Source organism: Anolis sagrei, chromosome 12 (assembly GCF_037176765.1).
Source record: "Anolis sagrei isolate rAnoSag1 chromosome 12, rAnoSag1.mat, whole genome shotgun sequence".
Classification (NCBI taxonomy): domain Eukaryota; kingdom Metazoa; phylum Chordata; class Lepidosauria; order Squamata; family Dactyloidae; genus Anolis; species Anolis sagrei.
The window spans coordinates 22,618,502-22,636,710 of NC_090032.1; the positions used below are offsets into that span (position 1 = coordinate 22,618,502).

An 18,209-nucleotide genomic window follows, 5' to 3' on the forward strand; every position below is an offset into this window, starting at 1 on the left:
ACAACACCGGCTCTTTGGCCTAGAAATTGAGCACCAACTCCCAGAGTTGGACACGACTGGACTTAATGTCAGGGGAAAACTTTTACCTTACATTACCCAATATGCCCAAATTTGAATACTGGTGGGGTTGGGATTTATAGTTCACCTACAATTAAAGAGCATTTTGAACTCCACCAGTGATGGAATTGGACCAAACTTGGCACACAGAACTCCAACCAACGAAAAATACTGGAAGGATTTGGTGAGCACTGACCTTGAGTTTGGGAGTTGGAGTTCACCTGCATCCAGAGAGCATTGCAGACTCAAACAATGATGGATCTGGACCACACTTGGCACAGATACTCAATATGCCCCAATGTGAACACTGGTGGAGTTTGGGGGAAACGGACCTTGGCATTTGGGAGATGCAATTGCTGGGATTTATAGTTCACCTGCAACGAAGAGCCCCCGCCTGCTCCGCACCCCTGCCTGCCGACGGGAGAGCGAAGCAAGCAAGGGGCGCCCAAGGAGCCACTCGCCCATCCCTCACCTCCTTCTGCCATCAGAAGGAGATGACGGACAGGCGGACGGCTTCACGCACGGGAGTGCCAGTGGCTCAGGGGGTCGGCTGCCATTTTGGAGGGGGCGTGGCCAGCCAATGCGGCTTCGCGACCCCTCCAAAATGGCCAAACGACCCCTCCAAAATGGCCAAGCGACCCCCAGGTTGAGAACCGCTGGGTTAGTAGGAGTCTTGTGTCCAAATTTGGTGTCAATTCATCCAGTGGTTTTTGAGTTCTGTTAATCCCACAAACGAACATGACATTTCTATTTATATAGATGGAGTTCTGCTTAGAAAATGTCCCTGTTCTGACTTACACCAAACCTCTCATTTGTCACTGGGAGGCTTCCTGTATTGGGGTGAGGGACACTAAAAAAAAAACAGAAATGGGGGCACCGTGTTATCTATGTATGTGGGCCATACATGGACAAGTGAAATCAATTGTCTTATTTGGCATTTAGACAGGAGTCAGACGGAGAGGAGCTACTTCCCAAGGGCCAACCCTGAATTGCTGCTGTTTCGGATCTCCATAGCATTCCAAGACAAAGCATATCGAATCCTTCACTCTCCGAAACGTTAGAAACTGAAAAGAGACTTGACAGGAGGACAGAATGATGATGGGAGCAAAGCACGGATGCCCTCTTTCTCCTGCATTGCTACACCTCTGCACCTGGTGCAGCGCTCATGCAGATCTGGTTCAAATTGGGAGACTTCCGCAGGTAAGCAGGCAGATGGATCTAAAAAACATGCCCTTTGGAGGTTTCCCAGCCCGCAAGGCCATTGTTTCCCACACATCTCCGCGTCTGCAGCAGTGAGGAGGTGCGCATCCCGGAGAGACACACGCCAGACGCGGCACATACTACATACGGATGGAGTGGGTGTGTCGCTGTTGCGATGGCGGCCTCGCACACGTGCTTGCTGCGCGCTCCCTTCACGGAAGGCGGTGGGAGCAGCGTGTCTGAGACAAAAGCGCATATTGAGGCCGATGCAGATCTCTCCACAGCATCCTTCCCCAGATACAGTCCGTCCTCGAGTTACAAACATTGGACTCACAGTTAAGAACGGGGCCGAGACAACAGGAAGCGAGAGGAATCCCCTTCTAGGAAGGGAAGGATAGTTATTATTGGGTTGCTGTAGGTTTTTTCGGGCTATATGGCCATGGCCTAGAGGCATTTTCTCCTGACGTTTCGCCTGCATCTATGGCAAGCATCCTCAGAGGTAGTGAGGTCTGTTGGAACTAGGAAAAAGGGTTTATATATCTGTGGAAGGACCAGGGTGGGACAAAGGACTCGTCTGCTGGAGCTAGGTGTGAATGTGTTGTTGTAGGTTTGTTTCGGGCCATATGGCCATGGTCTAGAGGCATTCTCTCCTGACGTTTCGCCTGCATCTATGGCAAGCATCCTCAGAGGTAGTGAGGTCTGTTGGAACTAGGAAAAAGGGGTTTATATATCTGTGGAATAACCAGGGTGGGACAAAGGACTCTTGTCTGCTGGAGCTAGGTGTGAATGAGTTGTTGTAGGTTTTTTCGGGCTATATGGCCATGGTCTAGAGGCATTCTCTCCTGACGTTTCGCCTGCATCTATGGCAAGCATCCTCAGAGGTTGTGAGGTGTTATTATCCTGGGAAAAGCGCTCTCCACTGAAGCTTTACCGCCAATCTTTGTTCCCACAACAAGCCACATTTTTCCAAAATCCAATTCTCACAGGGACAGAAAGGAAGGGGGAATCTTCCAAACCGGGGCACAGACAGCAAGGGAAACACCACAAAGGGATCCCTACGCAATCCAAAGCCATATATATATGTGGCTTGAGCAGAGGTGGCCCTAGGTAATTTTCAACAGTAAGCAAACAGTATTTTGGCACCCCTCCCCCCCAACCAATCATTGATATATATTTTCTGTTTGTCGTGGGAGTTCTGTGTGCCATATTTGGTTCAATTCCATCATTGGTGGAGTTCAGAATGCTCTTTGATTGTAGGTGAACTATACATCCCAGTAACTACACTTGCCGCACTTGCTCCCTTGCCTGGCCCACTTTGGGTCCGGAGGTTTGCCTGAAGACCCCGGCGTGTGCACCAAAAGTCACCTCTTCTCCTGACTTTCTCCTCAGCCATTGGGACCAAGAGAGAGAGAGAGAGAGAGAGAGAGAGGTGGAGATGCCCACCTTTCCTGAAGGTAGGCGCAAAAACAAAGGAGGGAGCGGAGGTGGGAGATACCTCCAGCCGGAGGGGCTCTCTCTCTCTCTCTCTCTTGGGCCCAATGGCTGAAGAGAAAGTCAGGAGAAGAGGTGACTTTTGGTGCGCACGCTGGGGTCTTCAGACACGCCTCCAGACCTGATGTGGGGCCCCTTGGCCCACCTGTGGATTGGGGAAAGGAGGCGGGTGGAGTGCCGGGGGATCGGGAAAGGGAGCCGGTCATGGGGAAGGGATTGAACGTGGAGAACAATTGAGTGCCAGCTATGCTCGTGCACCTGGTGGCCAGGTGGAGCAGGAACGAGAGGGGCTAGGTGAGCCCCTTTGGGAAGAGGATCGCCCGGCAGCGAGGCAAGAAAGCCAAGGCTCCCCCTGGACTGCTAGGGCTGTTGTGAGCTGAGGGGGAGCTCCTCAAGTGGCAGTCGGGGGGCATTTACAGAGGTGCCTCTGCACCCCTGGCAAAAAAAAGTGTTCTGCGACCCCTTACATCGCATAATGGACAAGCCGCCCCTGGGCTTGAGTTACACTTAGAACATGTCTCTGTTCTGACTTACATACAATTCCAACTTAAGAACCAACCTTGAGTTACACTTAGAACATGTCTCTGTTCCGACTTACATACAAATCCAACTTAAGAACCAACCTTGAGTTACACTTAGAACATGTCTCTGTTCTGACTTACATCCAAATCCAACTTAGAAACAAACCTACAGAACAGAATCTCTCTTGTTCGTAACCTGGGGACAGTCTGTATACTGAACAAGACGATCAGAAAGACGACCAAGAGGGTGGGTTTCTGAGGCATTTTCCATGCTTTCTTCTCACCCCCCACCCCCCAAAAATTCCTTTTCTCCCATCTCACATCAAGGGCCAGCAATACAGGAAAGGGGCCAAATCCAAAGACCCTCCGCTCCTCCTCCTCCTTAGAATACATACACTTCTTTTCTGGCCGGCAGCAAACAAAGAGGCATTGTCTCCCCTGGAAGCATTCAGGAGGGGCAGATTTGCCCCCATTTTTTGAAAAAATTGGCTGAGATCATTACCATTTATAGAGAAAGAGAGACAGGTAGGCAGATCACGATTTGAACTGTTTATCTTTCAGACCAAGAGTATTTAATTCTGATTTGATGTATGTATACTTTTAGGTTAAAAATTATATTGGTTTGACTATCAGCCACTCTGAGTCTCATTTTTGGAGAGAAAAAGGAGAGTATACAAAATAAAATAATAATAATAATAATAATAATAATAATAATAGACTGTTAACTGACACAAACGGGGATTGGTAGATCTTCCATAACAATAACAACAACAACAACAACAACAACAACAACAACAACAGATTGTTAACTTGCTCAAATGGGCATTGATAAATCTTCAATCATCATCATCATCATAATCAGTTAATTGCACAATGGAGATTGGTAGATATTCAATAATAATAATAATAATAATAATAATAATAATAATAGCAATAGATTGTTAACTGGCACAAATGGGGATTGGTAGATCTTCCATAACAACAACAGCAACAACAGACTGTTAACTTGCTCAAATGGGGATTGATAAATCTTCAATAATCATCATCATTATCATCTGTTAACTGCACAATGGAGATTGGTAGATATTCCATAATAATAATGATAATAACAACAACAGCAATAGACTGTTAACTGGCACAAATGGGGATTGGTAGATCTTCCATAACAACAACAACAACAACAACAACAGATTGTTAACTGGCTCAAATGGGAATCGATAAATCTTCAATCATCATCATCAGCATCTGTTAATTGCACAATGGAGATTGGTAGATATTTCATAATAATAATAATGATGATGATGATGATAACAGTAATATACTGTTATTGGCACAAATGGGGATTGGTAGATCTTCCATAACAACAACAACAACAACAGCAACAGACTGTTAACTTGCTCAAATGGGGACTGATATAGCTTCAATCATCATCATCATCATCATCATCATCATCATCTGTTAACTGCACAATGTAGATCTTTAATAATAATAATAATAATAATAATAATAATAGAAACAGCAGCAACAACAACAACCACCACAGCTACAATAGCAACAGCAACAACAGCAGATTGTTAACTGGCACAAATGGAAATGGGTAGATCTTCAATAATAATAATAATAATAATAATAATAATAATAATAATAATAATGTATTTATTTAGTTACTGTATTTATATAACCGCCCTTCTCAGCCCTCAGGCGACTATTTATTTATTTATTTTTTTGCTGTATTTGTATACTGCCCTTCTCAGCCCTTAGGCAACTAATTATTATTATTATTATTATTATTTTATTTATTTACTGTATTTGTATACTTCTCAGCCCTCAGGCGACTAATAATAATTATTATTTATTTATTTATTTACTGTATTTGTATACCACCCATCTCAGCCCACAGGTGGCTAATTATTATTTATTTATTTATTGTATTTGTATACCGCCCTTCTCAGCCCTCAGGCGGCTAATAATAATAATAATATTTTAATTATTTATTTATGGTATTTGTATACCACCCTTCTCAGCCCTCAGGAGACTAATAATAACAACAAAAATAATTATTTATTTATTAATTTATTTAGTGTATTTGTATACTGCCCTTCTCAGCCCTTAGGCGGCTAATAATAATAATAATAATAATTGTTATTATTTATTTATTTATTGTATTTGTATACCACTCTTCTCAGCCCTCAGGCAACTAATAATAATTATTTATTTATTTACTGTATTTGTATACCGCTCTTCTCAGCTCTCAGGCGACTAATAATAATAATTATTATTTATTTATTTATTTATTTATTTACTGTATTTGCATACCGCCCTTCTCAGCCCTCAGGTGACTAATAATAATAATAATAATATTTATTTACTGTATTTGTTTACCGCCCTTCTCAGCCCTCAGGCGACTAATAATAATATTAATAATAATAATATATTTATTTATTTCCTTATTTATTTATTTATTTGTATACCACCCTTTTCAGCTCTCAGGTGACTAATTATTATTATTATTATTATTATTAACTGTATTTGTTTACCGCCCTCAGACTGCTAATAGTAATAATAATAATATTTATTTATTTACTTACTGTATTTGTTTACCGCCCTTCTCAGCCCTCGGGCGACTAATAATAACAATAATAATAATAATAATAAATTTATTTATTTCCTTATTTATTTCCTTATTTATTTGTTTGTATATTGCCCTTCTCAGCCCTCAGACGACTTATTATTATTATTATTATTTATTTGTTTATTTCCAAATCATATCCATATACACAGGAGACTCTCAGTTAACTGGTATTTTCAAGCAACTGGCAACAAGAAAAATCAAGTAAGTAATTTACTTTGACTAAAAACCATGGTGAGCTGCCATTTCACTAACTAAAGATGTTTTTAGAAGACAAACTGTGTGAGGTTTGCCATTCTGTGTCTTACTTTCCTTTTAAGGGCTGCATTTCGGTATTACTCTCCCGTTGCGAGGCCTCTCCTGTGTCTCTGGGCCTTGTCCTTCTCCTCAGCCATTGAGGCCTCCATTCCCTTCAGCCGCCATTACTCAAAAAGATGAAATTTGGGGGGAAATGGCAAAGGGGCGTGGCTTCTGAGGATGGGAGCCAATCCCAAAGCAGGAACCTCAGGCTTTAAGGAGATTGACAGGCCGGAGAGCCAATCAAGAAGCGAAGATGCCTGTCTTGTTGTGAGGAGACTTTCCAACACCTCTGAGTTAAATTTCACACAGATTGGCAAAGGGGTGTGGCTTCTGAGGATGGGAGCCAATCCCTAACAGGGACCCCAAACTTCAAGGAGATTGACAAGCTGGGGAGCCAATCAAGAAGTGAAGATGCCTGTCTTGTTTGTTCTGAGGAGACTTTCCAACACCTCTGAGATAAATTTCGCATAGATAGGCAAAGGGGTGTGGCTTCTGAGGTTGTGAGCCAATCCCAAAGCAGGAAAACCAGGTTCATGGAGACTGACAGGTCAGAGAGCCAATCAAGAAGCGTAAATGCCTGTCTTGTTTGTTCTGAGGAGACTTTCCAAGATTGGCAAAGGGGTGTGGCTTCTGAGGAAGTGAGCCAATCCCAAAGCAGGGACCCAGGTTTCAAAGAGATTGACAAGCTGGAGGGCCAATCAAGAAGCAAAAATACCTGTCTTGTTTGTTCTGAGGAGAATTTCCAAGATTGGCAAAAGGGTTTGGCTTCTGAGGATGTGAGCCAATCCCAAAGCAGGGACCCAGGTTTCAAAGAGATTGACAAGCCAGAGAGCCAATCAAGAAGCGTAGACGCCTGCCTTGTTTGTTCTAAGGAGATTTTGAGGTAAATTTCACAGCGTGGAAAAGGGGCGTGGCTTCTGAGAATGGAGAACCCAAAGGGCCAATCCCAAAGCAGGCTTCAAGGAGATTGACAGGCCGAGGAGCCAATCAAGGAGCAAAGCTTGGTCTTGGCGTGGTTTTGGAGGGAAAACTTGGCAGAAGCTTCCGGAAGGAGCAACCTGTGAGCCTCGCTTGTAAGGCATGCTCATAAAACTCTTGATTTGTGAATAATTATAATGATAATAATAATAGATAAAGGATAATAACAATAATGATGATAATATAGAAACTATTGGTGACAAAATCCGAGGGGAAATCACTCGAAAAAAGACCCAAATTCTCCTCAGAATTGGCGCTTAAGCGGTTTGGGCCTTTCCTTTGGGGAATAAGATCCAGATTATCTGCTTTGAACTGGATTGTTGGCGTCTACGCTGCCATATAATCCAGTTTAGAGCAGAGCATCCAGATTTTATATGGCAGTGTTGAAGGAAAGAGCCTTCCTCTGAGGAGGGCCTATTGATACCGCCATGTAAAATCCGGATTATCTGCTTTGAACTGGATTATCGGCATCTACACTGCCGTATAATTCAAACATTATTATTATTATTATTATTATTATTACTTTTTGTTTCAACTGGATTTTTGTTTGTTTGTAAATTGCCCCCAGTCCCAATTCTGGGAAGGGGGATATAAACTATTATTATTATTATTATTATTATTATTAGGAGATAGGGGCTTTTATTAGGTTTTATTTGTACTGGATTTATTTTAATTTGTAAGACACCTTAAGTCCCACTTTTGGGGTAAGTTAGGGGTACAAATTATTATTATTATTATTATTATTATTATTATGGCCACGCTGAGTCCCATTGGGGGAGATGGTGGTGGGGTACAAATAAAGTTATTATTATTGTTGTTATTGTTATTATTATTAAGGTCGCCCCGAGTCCCCGTTGGGGGAGATGGTGGCGGGGTATAAGTAAAGTTTTTATTATTATTATTATTATTATTATTATTATGGCCACGCTGAGTCCCCGTTGGGGGAAATGGTGGCGGGGTACAAATAAAGTTGTTGTTGTTGTTGTTGTTGTTGTTGTTGTTGTTATTATTATTATTATTATTATTATGGCTGCTCCGAGTCCCCGTTGGGGGAGATGGTGGCAGGGTATAAATAAAGTTTTTAAAAATAATAATAATAATTATTATTATTATTAAGGCCACACTGAGTCCCTGTTGGGGGAGATGGTGCTGGTGTATAAATAAAGTTTATTATTATTATTTGCTTTGATAATCTGGATTATATGGTAGTGTAGAAGGCCCCTTTGTTCCTGGAATGTGTCATACGATGCCAGAAGGAAGGAAGGTTTTTTAAAATTATTGTTATTATTATTATTACTAAGGCCAGGCTGAGTTCCCGTTGGGGGAGATGGTGGCGGGGTATAAATAAAGTTGTTGTTGTTATTATTATTATTATTATTATTAAGGCTGCCCTAAGTCCCCGTTGGGGGAGATGGTGGCGGGGTATAAATAAAGTTTATTATTATTATTATCATTATTTGCTTTGATAATCTGGATTATATGGTAGTGTAGAAGGCCCCTTTGTTCCTGGAATGTGTCATACAATGCCAGAAGGAAGGAAGGTTTTTTAAAATTATTATTATAATATTATTATTACTAAGGCCACGCTGAGTCCCCGTTGGGGGAGATGGTGGCGGGGTATAAATAAAGTTGTTATTATTGTTGTTATTATTATTAAGGCCACCCCGAGTCCCTGTTGGGGGAGATGGTGCTGGTGTATAAATAAAAGTTTATTATTATTATTATCATCGTTATTTGCTTTGATAATCTGGATTATATGGTAGTGTAGAAGGCCCCTTTCTTCCTGGAATGTGTCATACAATGCCAGAAGGAAGGAAGGTATTATTATTATTATTATTATTATTATTATTATTAAGGCCACTCCGAGTCCCTGTTGGGGGAGATGGTGGCGGGGTATAAATAAAGTTTATTATTATTATTGTTGTTATTATTATTAAGGCCGCCCCGAGTCCCCGTTGGGGGAGATGGTGGCGGGGTATAAATAAAAGATTATTATTATTATTATTATTATTATTATTATTATTATTATGGCCGCACTGAGTCCCCATTGGGGGAGATGGTGGCGGGGTACAAATAAAGTTACTATTATTGTTATTATTATTATTATTATTATTATTAAGGCCGCCCCGAGTCTCTGTTGGGGGATATGGTAGCGGGGTATAAATAAAGTTGTTTATTATTATTATTGTTATTATTATTATTTGCTTTGATAATCTGGATTATATGGCAGCGTAGAAGGCCCCTTTGTTCCTGGAATGTGTCATACAATGCCAGAAGGAAGGAAGGAAGGAAAGCTAGGGAAGGTTTGTCTTGTTGCTTTTGCCCGAGGCTGCTGGGAAGTAGAAAAGGCAGGAAGTCGGAGGGAAAAGTGAGAACCTGGGACAGTTGTGACACATTGGGACAAAATGTGATGGGAGAAGATGAAGCAGGAGGATCTCCTGCTTGCCAAAGTCCACCAGGCCCAAGGCTTTGACCCTGCGAAATCTAAGAGTGGTCTGCCTTTGGCAATCCCCGGCCGACTGACCGGTAGATGCAAAGCAGCCTGCCTCTTTGAATGGCTTTCAAAGGGGATTATCCGTTGCCAGGGAGCACCCGCCCCCTCCCCCAGCGCTCCTGCTGGTGGTGGGCTTAATCCCATTGGGGCCACGTAATAATAATAATGGCCTCCTCGGTGGGAACTGAACTGGGCAGGCCTCCGGCCCCCTCCCCGGCTCTCGAGGGGGGAACTCTTACACCTTTTTTCTCATCAGGGCCTTTCCTTTCTAGGTCCTGCAAACACTTTTTTGGGGGGAAATAACACTCGGCACTTGCGCAGGAGCCCAGACATCACCTTTTCACTAGAAGGACAGCCCCGGGACTGACCCCAGGTACCGTTTCCACTCTTTGCAAGTGAGTCGGACAGGAAGGGCTCCAGTCCAGTCCAGTTTTCCCTCACCCCAAGTGATGAACCACACAAGTCCTGTAAGTTTGTTCTTAAGCTGAATTTGGTATGTAAGTCGGAACACTGACATTTTTAAAGTGTCGTCCCACCCCCGTTCTTAACTAGGAGTCATATGGGAGTTAGATGTTTGTAACTCGGGACGGTCTGCAAGAAAAGACTCACAGGTACAAGGGCACTGCTTGGTGTGGAGTGAGACCCAGAGGCTGCCCTAGGTAATTTTCAATGGTAAGCAAACTATTTTGGCGCGCCCCCCCCCCCCCAACCAATCACTGATATATATTTTCTATTCGTCATGGGAGTTCTGTGTGCCATATTTGGTTCAATTCCATCATTGGTGGAGTTCAGAATGCTCTTTGATTGTAGGTGAACTATACATCCCAGTAACTACAACTCACATATGTCAAGGTCTATTTTCCCCCAACGGCGCCTCAAGAGCACCCCTGGGCAACATCAACTGGACTGCGAATGCTTACTTTGCGTAATGGTTGAGCCGCCCCTGGTGAGACCCTGTTGTGATGGGTAGCCTAACCTCTCCTCAAGGTTTCAGGCAACAACTCTTTCCCATCCCAGTCTGGAGCAGGAAAGCACTTTTGTGGCACCCCTCGGAGAGTCCCTCAGGTTTTCTGCCTTCGGCCCACACCTTCCTGCACCGTGGTCCCTTCTCACAATGGCCTCTGATCATGTAAATATGGCTGTGGTTGAGCCAAAGGTGAGATGGGCCCCAAAGTTATCACTACTCCATGGAAATCAGTGCCCGAGAGTCTGGAGGTTTTGAAACAGAGGAGGGGTGGCCATTCCTTGGGAGGGCTTACATGGTGTCCTTACTGCTGGGCTGGATGGTCCTGAAGGTCTCTTCCAACCCAAGGATTCTTTCATTGTTATGGAACTTTGCTTGGTCCTGGCTTACTTGTGGACATGTGGTCACTGATCTTGTGATTGTTGTGTGTGCGCCTTTGAGTCCTTCCTGGCTTCTGGTGACCCCAAGGCAGGCCTGGCCAAAGTTGGACCAGGTGGCCCAGAGGTCTCTTCCAACCCTAGCATTCTTTGATTGTGATGGAACTTAGTTGAGTCCTGGCTTCCTTGTGGACATGTGGTCACTGATCTTGTAATTGTTGTTGTGTGTGCGCCTTTGAGTCCTTCCTGGCTTCTGGTGACCCTAAGGCAGGCATGGCCAAACTTGGACTGGGTGGCCCGGAGGTCTCTTCCAACCCTAGCATTCTTTCATTGTTATGGAACTTAGTTTAGTCCTGGCTTCCTTGTGGACATGAGATCAGTGAGCTTGTTGTTGTGTGCCTTTGGGTTCTTCCTGGCTTCTGGTGACCCCAAGGCAGGCCTGGCCAAACTTAGACTGGGTATCCCAGAAGTCTCTTCCAACCCTAGCATTCTTTGATTGTGATGGAACTTAGTTGAGTCCTGGCTTCCTTGTGCACATGAGATCAGTGAGCTTGTTGTGGTGTGCCTTTGGGTTCTTCCTGGCTTCTGGTGATCCTAAGGCAGGCCTGGCCAAACTTGGACCGGGTGGCTTGGAGGTCTCTTATAGAATCATAGGGTTGGAACAGACCTGATGGGCCATCATCTAGTGACCCTAAGGCAGGCATGGCCAACTGGGTGGCCCGGAGGTCTCTTATAGAATCATAGGGTTGGAAGAGACCAGGTGGGCCATCATCCAGTCCAACCCCATTCTGCCAAGAAGCAGGACAATCACGTTCAAAGCACCCCTAACAGATGGCCACCCAGCCTCCATAGAAAAAACCTCCACCACACCTTGGGGCAGAGAGTTCCACGGCTGAACAGCTCTGATGGTCTGAAAGTCCTTCCTAATGTTCAGGTGTAATTCTTCCAACCCTAGCATTCTTTGATTGTGATGGAACTTAGTTTAGTCCTGTCTTCCTTGTGGACATGAGGTCAGCGAGCTTGTTGTGGTGTGCCTTTGAGTCCTTCCTGGCTTCTAGTGACTCTAAGGCAGGCATGGACCAATTTTGGCCCTCCCTCCAGATGTTTTGGATGGTGGAAGTCCAAAACACCAGGGCTGAAGGTGGCCCATGTCTTCCCTAAGCTGAACCCCTCACTGCCTGGTTTCAGTACTGAAAGCAGTCCACAAGGCTGTCTCTTGGGACAACGCACGCACTCCGAAGGAGAGGGAGAGTTGTCCCAGCCTTGAGGAGCACCTTGGACTTCCCAGCCAACTCTCCCATAAGGGTGGAGAGGTGGTCTCCTTCCCCTTGGATTCCCCTGTGTGTCCTTCTTCACTGCTGGGAAGAAGGGCAGTCAAGAGGTGCAATGAAAGAACTGCGTTGTTGTTTGTTTTTCCGGGCTATATGGGCATGTTCTAGAAGCATTCTCTCCTGACTTTTCACCTGCATCTATGGCAAGAGGTTGTGAGGTCTCCTCTTGGACTGCACTCGTCTTGGGGCCTTGTTCACACTTCAGGTGGCTTTCCTCAAGGTGGAAGCAAAATGCAGACACCCCCCCCCCCCCCCGTGCATGCTCCCCCCTTGGAAGCCAAGACAAGGGGTATCGGATGTGATGGCCTGGCCCGAAGGCATCCTTCCCCACACAACACCGCAAGGGGAGAAGTCCTGTTCCTTGAGGCTCCCACCCTGGCACACTTCTTCTCTTTATGGGATGGGCCTTCAGCCATGGCACCCCATTGTTCTTAAGCAGCAGCCCCCCCCCCCAATCTATCCCCTCACCGTTTCCCCAAAGGAAGGCACAACTGCATCCAGTCCTTTACAAATGAAGGTGGGGAAGCTCTGTTGGGGGGGGGGGGGTGGAGAGAGAAAGACCCCAGCAGAGGAAGGGGCTGCTATTTGGGGGGGGGGGGTGTCCGTCTGCCCCACTGGTGCACATGGACAAGGAAGTGTAACTGCGCCTCCCTTTCCCTGCCTGGGGAGGGGGTCTCACCCACCCACCCCCTTTCTTTTCTTGGCCTTGCTGGTCTCTCTGGGGCAATTGGGTACTCAAAGGAGGGGGGTGAGAGAGAGAGACCCCAGCAGAAGAAGGGGCTGCTATTTGGGGGGTGGGGGGTCCGTCTGCCCCACTGGTGCACATGGACAAGGAAGTGTAACTGCGCCTCCCTTTCCCTGCCTGGGGAGGGGGTCTCACCCACCCACCCCCCTTTCCTTTCTTGGCCTTGCTGGTCTCTCTGGGGCAATTGTGCACTCAAAGGGAGGGGTGGAAGGGGGGTGGGTCTTCCTGATTGGGGGGCAAATCCCATTTGGGGAGGGGGGATGCCTTTCTTGTGCGTGTGTATGTGCGGAGGGAGAACAATGAGCCCGGGAGCCTTGCTTTCCTTTGTTTAGGAGAGGGGAGGCGGCAGAGGGGCCGGCCCACCCCTTCTCTCTCTCTCTCCAAGGTCTAGAGGGGGGTCGTGTGGTATCGCACCCCCCCAAATCAAGCCAACAACCCCAAATGTCCCTTTTTTTTTGAAGAGGGAGCATTGTTGTATTGTGCCCCCCAAACAAGCACCCCCCCAATAGTCCCTTTCTCCTCAGCCAATAGACCCCCCCCCAGCCCAAGGAGACAAAGAGGAGTCTTTGCTTCTGACTGCAATGCTCTTATTGGGGGGGGGGGGAGCCCTCAACAAAGAGGGGGGAGAAGAGAAGAGCAGAGGCATGCCCCCTTTCCTCCTCCTCCTCCTCCTCTCTCTCTCTGTGGGTGAACTCTAAGTGACTTTGGGAGGGGGCTTGGTGAAGGGGACCCCCCCCCTCGGGTATGGCCAAGTCCAAGGGGGCTCCTTCCAGGCCCCCTTAGGATGCCGGGACCCCCTTTGGCAAGGCAGGGACCCCCTTTGGCAAGGCAGCCGGAGCTTTGCGACCAGGAACCACACCCCCTTCTGCTCCCCTCCCTCCCTCCTTCCCTCCTTTCTTTCTTTCTTCCTGCACAACAAAAGCCAAGGCTGAGACCCCCAGTTTCAAGCAGGCGGGACCCCTTTCCTGGGGCCAAAGGCAGGCAGGCAGGCAGGGAGAGAGGGAAGGAGGGAGCCACAACAACAACAATAACAACAACAACAGGCAGCCCCCAGAGACGCAGACAGGGAGCGAAGGGGCGGGAAGCAGGGCCAGACAAAGAGGCAGGGAGGGAGGAAGAGAAAGGAAGGAAAGAAAGAAGTAAGAGGGAAAAGAGTGAAAGAGGAAAGGAAGAGAGAAGGAAGGTGGAAGAAAAAGAAGGGGAAGGAAGGATGAGAGAGAGGAAGGAAGGAAGAGGGAAAGAAAGTGGGAAAAGGAGGAAGGGGGGTGTAAGAAGGAAGGAAGGCAGAGGGGAGGGAAAAAAAGAAAGAAAGAAAGAAAGAAAGAAAGAGGAGGAAGCAGGGAAAGAGAGAGAGAAGGAAGGAAGAGGGGAAAGAGTAAAAGAGAAAAGGAAGAAGGATGGAAGTGAGGGGAAGGAAGAGGAAAGAGAAAGAAGGTAGAAAGAGTGATCGGGAGGAAGGAAGGATGAAAGAGAGGAAGAAAGAGGGAAAAGGAGGAAGAGGGGGAGGTAGGAAGGATGGCAAAAAGAAAGAAGACGGGAGGGAGAGAGAGAAGGAAGGAAGAGAAAGGAATAGAGAAGAAGGTAGACAGGAAAAAAGGAAGGAAGAGGAAAAGAAAGAGGGGAAAAGAGGAAGAGGGGCAGGTAAGAAGGAAGGCAGAGGGAAGAGGCAGAAAGAAAGAAGACGGGAGGAGAGAAGGAAGTGGGACGAGAGAGGGAGAAGAAAGGAAGAGGGGGAGAGTGAAAGAAGAAAGGGATAGAAGGAAGGTAGAAAGAGAAAGAAGGAAGAGAGAAAGGAGAAGGAGGGAAGAAAGGAAAAGAGAGAGAAAGAGGTGGACAGAAAAAAGGAGGGAAGAGAGAGGATGGAAGTAAGGGGGAAGAGAAAGAAGGTACAAAGAGAGAAGGAAGATGGAAAGAAAGAGGGAAAAAGAGGAAGAGGGGGGTAAGAAGGAAGGCAGAGGGGAGAGGCAGAAAGAAAGAAGAGGGGAAGAGAGAAGGAAGTGGGAAGAGAGGGAAGGAAGGAAGAGGGGGAAGAGTGAAAGAAGAACGGGAGAGAGAAGGAAGGTAGAAAGAGAAAAAGAAGGGAAGAGAGGGAGAAAGAAGCTAGACAGGAAAAAAAGAAGGGGCCAAAGAGAGAAGTTACAAAGAAAGAAGCAAGGGAGAGAGGTGGGGGGCAAGGAAGGTGTGGAGGGGAGGCAGGTGCTCCTTGTGTTGCCTGCCCGGCGTGGTGGTGTTGTTGTTGTTCCAGGGCCGGGAGACAAAGGCCTGCTTGCTGTTGTTGCTGCTGCTGCCGGGTGTGTGGCTGTGGCGAGGGGGAGTGGCGCTTCTCCTCCTCCTCCTCCTGCTTCCCTTCCTAGACAAAGGCTGCCTGCCTGCCTGCCTTTCCCTGGGGTTTCCCTCCCTCTCCCTCTCCCTCTCCCGTGGCGTGGGGTCCCGTGGGCTCACCTTGCCTCCCGACGATCTCGGCCACGTGCTCGGAGCTGGGCACCGGGACGCACTCGGTGGTGTTGGAGCTGCTCTTGAGGCGGAGCTCGGCCTCCTTGTAGAGCACGCACAGCTTCCCGGCCTCCGTTGAGGAGGAGGGGGCGGCGGAGGAGGAGGAGGGGGTGGCTCCGGCCCCGGGCGTGTTGCAGGGCGGAGGGGGCGGAGGGGGAGGTGGCGGCGGAGGGGGAGGAGGGGGCGGCGGGGGAGGGGGCGCCGGGAGCACCGACACCGAGGAGGAAGAAGAGGAGGAGGAAGAGGAAGACGAGGAGGAGGAAGGCGAGGGGGTGGGCCCCTTGGGGGCGGAGAGGGGGGTGTCGTCCCCGGCCAGGGCGGCCACTGCGTTCCCGGCCGCCGCCGCCAGCACGGCCCCGGAGACGACGGGCTCGGCCAGTCCGAGGAGGCAGAGCTGGTCGAGGGCCATCTGCAGCGCCCGCTCGTCCTCCAGCAGCGCCCGCTCCTTCCCTCCGCTGCCGCCACCTCCGCTTACAACGCTGATTCCTCCGCCGCTATTGCTGCTCCCGCCGCCGCCGCCTCCGTTGCTACTATTGCTGCTCCCTCCGCTGCTGCTGCTGCCGCTGCTGCTCCCCGGGAAGCAGCCCAGGTCCCCGAAGCCCCCGTTCCGTTCCATGATCCCCGACACGACCAGGCTCGGCATGGCGAACCGGGCAAAGGGGGGAGCTGGGACGTGGAGGGTGAGCTCCAGCAGGAGAAGGAGAAGAAGGAGAAGGAAAGGGGGCGGGGAAGGAACAAAGAGGGGAAGCCCAGCAAGGAGAAGGAAGAGAAGGGGCACAAAGAGAGAGAGAGAGGGAAGAGGGAGGGGATAGAGAGAGAGATGGGGGGAGAAGACCCCCGCCCACCTGCCGGCCCCTCCTCCTCTTCCTCCTCTTCCTCCTCCGGCACACAAAGCCTCCCTCCTTTCTCGGCGGAGGAAAGAGAAGAAAGGGAAGGAGAGAGGGGAGGAAGAGGAGGACCCCTCTTCCTCTCTCTCTCTCTCTCTCTCTCTCTGGGAAAGAGGGAGAACGGAGGAGGAGGACCCCACCGCCGCCGAACGAGAAGCCCCCTCTTCTTCTTCTCTCTCTCTCTCTCTCTCTCTCTCTCTCTCTCTCTGTCTCTGGGAGGGGAGAAGACCCCCGCCCACCTACCGGCCCCGCCTCCTCTTCCTCCTCCTCTTCTTCCTCCTCCTCCGGCACACAAAGCCTCCCTCCTGTCTTGGCGGAGGAAAGAGAAGAAAGGGACCCCTCTTCCTCTCTCTCTCTCAGTCTCTCTGTCTCAGTCTCTCTCTCTGGGAAAGAGGGAGAACCGAGAAGGAGGAGGAGGACCCCTCTTCCTCTCTCTCTCTCTCTCTGGGAGGGGAGAAGACCCCCGCCCACCTACCCCTCCTCCTCCTCCTCTTCTTCCTCCTCCTCCGGCACACAAAGCTTCCCTCCTTTCTCGGCGGAGGAAAGAGAAGAAAGGGATAGGGAGAGAGGAGGAGGACCCCTCTTCTTCTCTCTCTCTCTGTCTCAGTCTCTCTCTCTCTCTGAGAAAGAGGGAGAACCGAGGAGGAGGAGGACCCCTCTTCTCTCAGTCTCTCTCTCTCTCTCTCTCTCAGGGGAGGAGGAGGACCCCTCTTCCCTTCTCTCTCTCTCTCTCTGGGAAAGAAGGGGGCGCGGCCGGCGGCGCAGACAAAAGGAGGAGCCGCACAAAGAGAGAGAGAGCCCGGCCGGGTCTCCTCCGCCAAGGAAGGAAAAAGGGAGGGAATGAGAGAAAGAGAGAAAGAAAGGAAGGAAGAGGGAGGCTCTTGCCTTGCCCAGCCCACCCCCCTCCGGCTGCAGAAAGGGAGAGAATGAGAGAAAGAAAGAAAGAGAGAGAAAGCCCTGGGGTCTGAGGGGGATGGAGTCCTCCTCCTGTGACAGGCACGCCCCCTTCCCCACTCCGAGGAGAGAGAGAGAGAGAGAGAGAGACCCCTTTGGGAGGGGGGAGCAGGGACCAGGAAAGAGACCCCCACCCCCCAAAAGGATGCTCCCCCAACCAAGCCTGGGGATCCCCAGCCTTCCCAAACACCTCAATCCAGGCAGTAAACAAAGGACACCCAGGGCTGCCTTGCTGAAGGTTTTTTCTGCTCTAGCAGCATTCTCTCCTGACATTTCACCTGCATCTCTGGCAGGTATCATCCTCAGAGGTTGGGAGGGCTATTGGAGGTCCACAAAGTATGTTGTCGAAGGCTTTCATGGCTGGAATCACCGGGTTGTTGTAGGTTTTTTGGGCTGTATGGCCATGTTGGAAGAGACCTCGTGAGGTTATCTATGCAAACGTCACGGCTACTCAATGGTATTCAAGCTTCCTAATTGCAACATTCACACTGGCTTTAAGCAGACCCAGGTCCGACATTATTCCACTTGCTTCACTTCCAACAGACCTCTGAAGATTTATTTATTATTTATTTATTTCGAGGTTTTCTATACCGACCTTCTCACCTTCAAAGAGGGATTCGGACCGGTTCACAACATGTGTTAACATACAAAGAATATACAATAACAACACAATGCCACTTCATAACACGATTAAAATATCAGCACCATACACATTAAAACATTATCATCCCAGTTAAAAGAGCCAAATCGTCCGACACCATCACAATCCCATTCATCCTCCTCCTTTC

General features: G+C 48.3%; 1 protein-coding gene across 1 annotated transcript in view; it reads right to left on the bottom strand.

The window, feature by feature from the left end:
* Positions 1–17,391, bottom strand: part of MEX3A (mex-3 RNA binding family member A) — a 28,829-nt gene extending 11,438 nt beyond the window's left edge. The window contains exon 1 of the mRNA XM_060757810.2: positions 15,530–17,391. Within this exon, the coding sequence (XP_060613793.2) occupies positions 15,530–16,223 (694 nt within the window). The 5' untranslated portion in view covers positions 16,224–17,391. The remainder of the gene's footprint in view (positions 1–15,529) is intronic.
* Between the last annotated feature and the right edge of the window lie 818 nt (positions 17,392–18,209).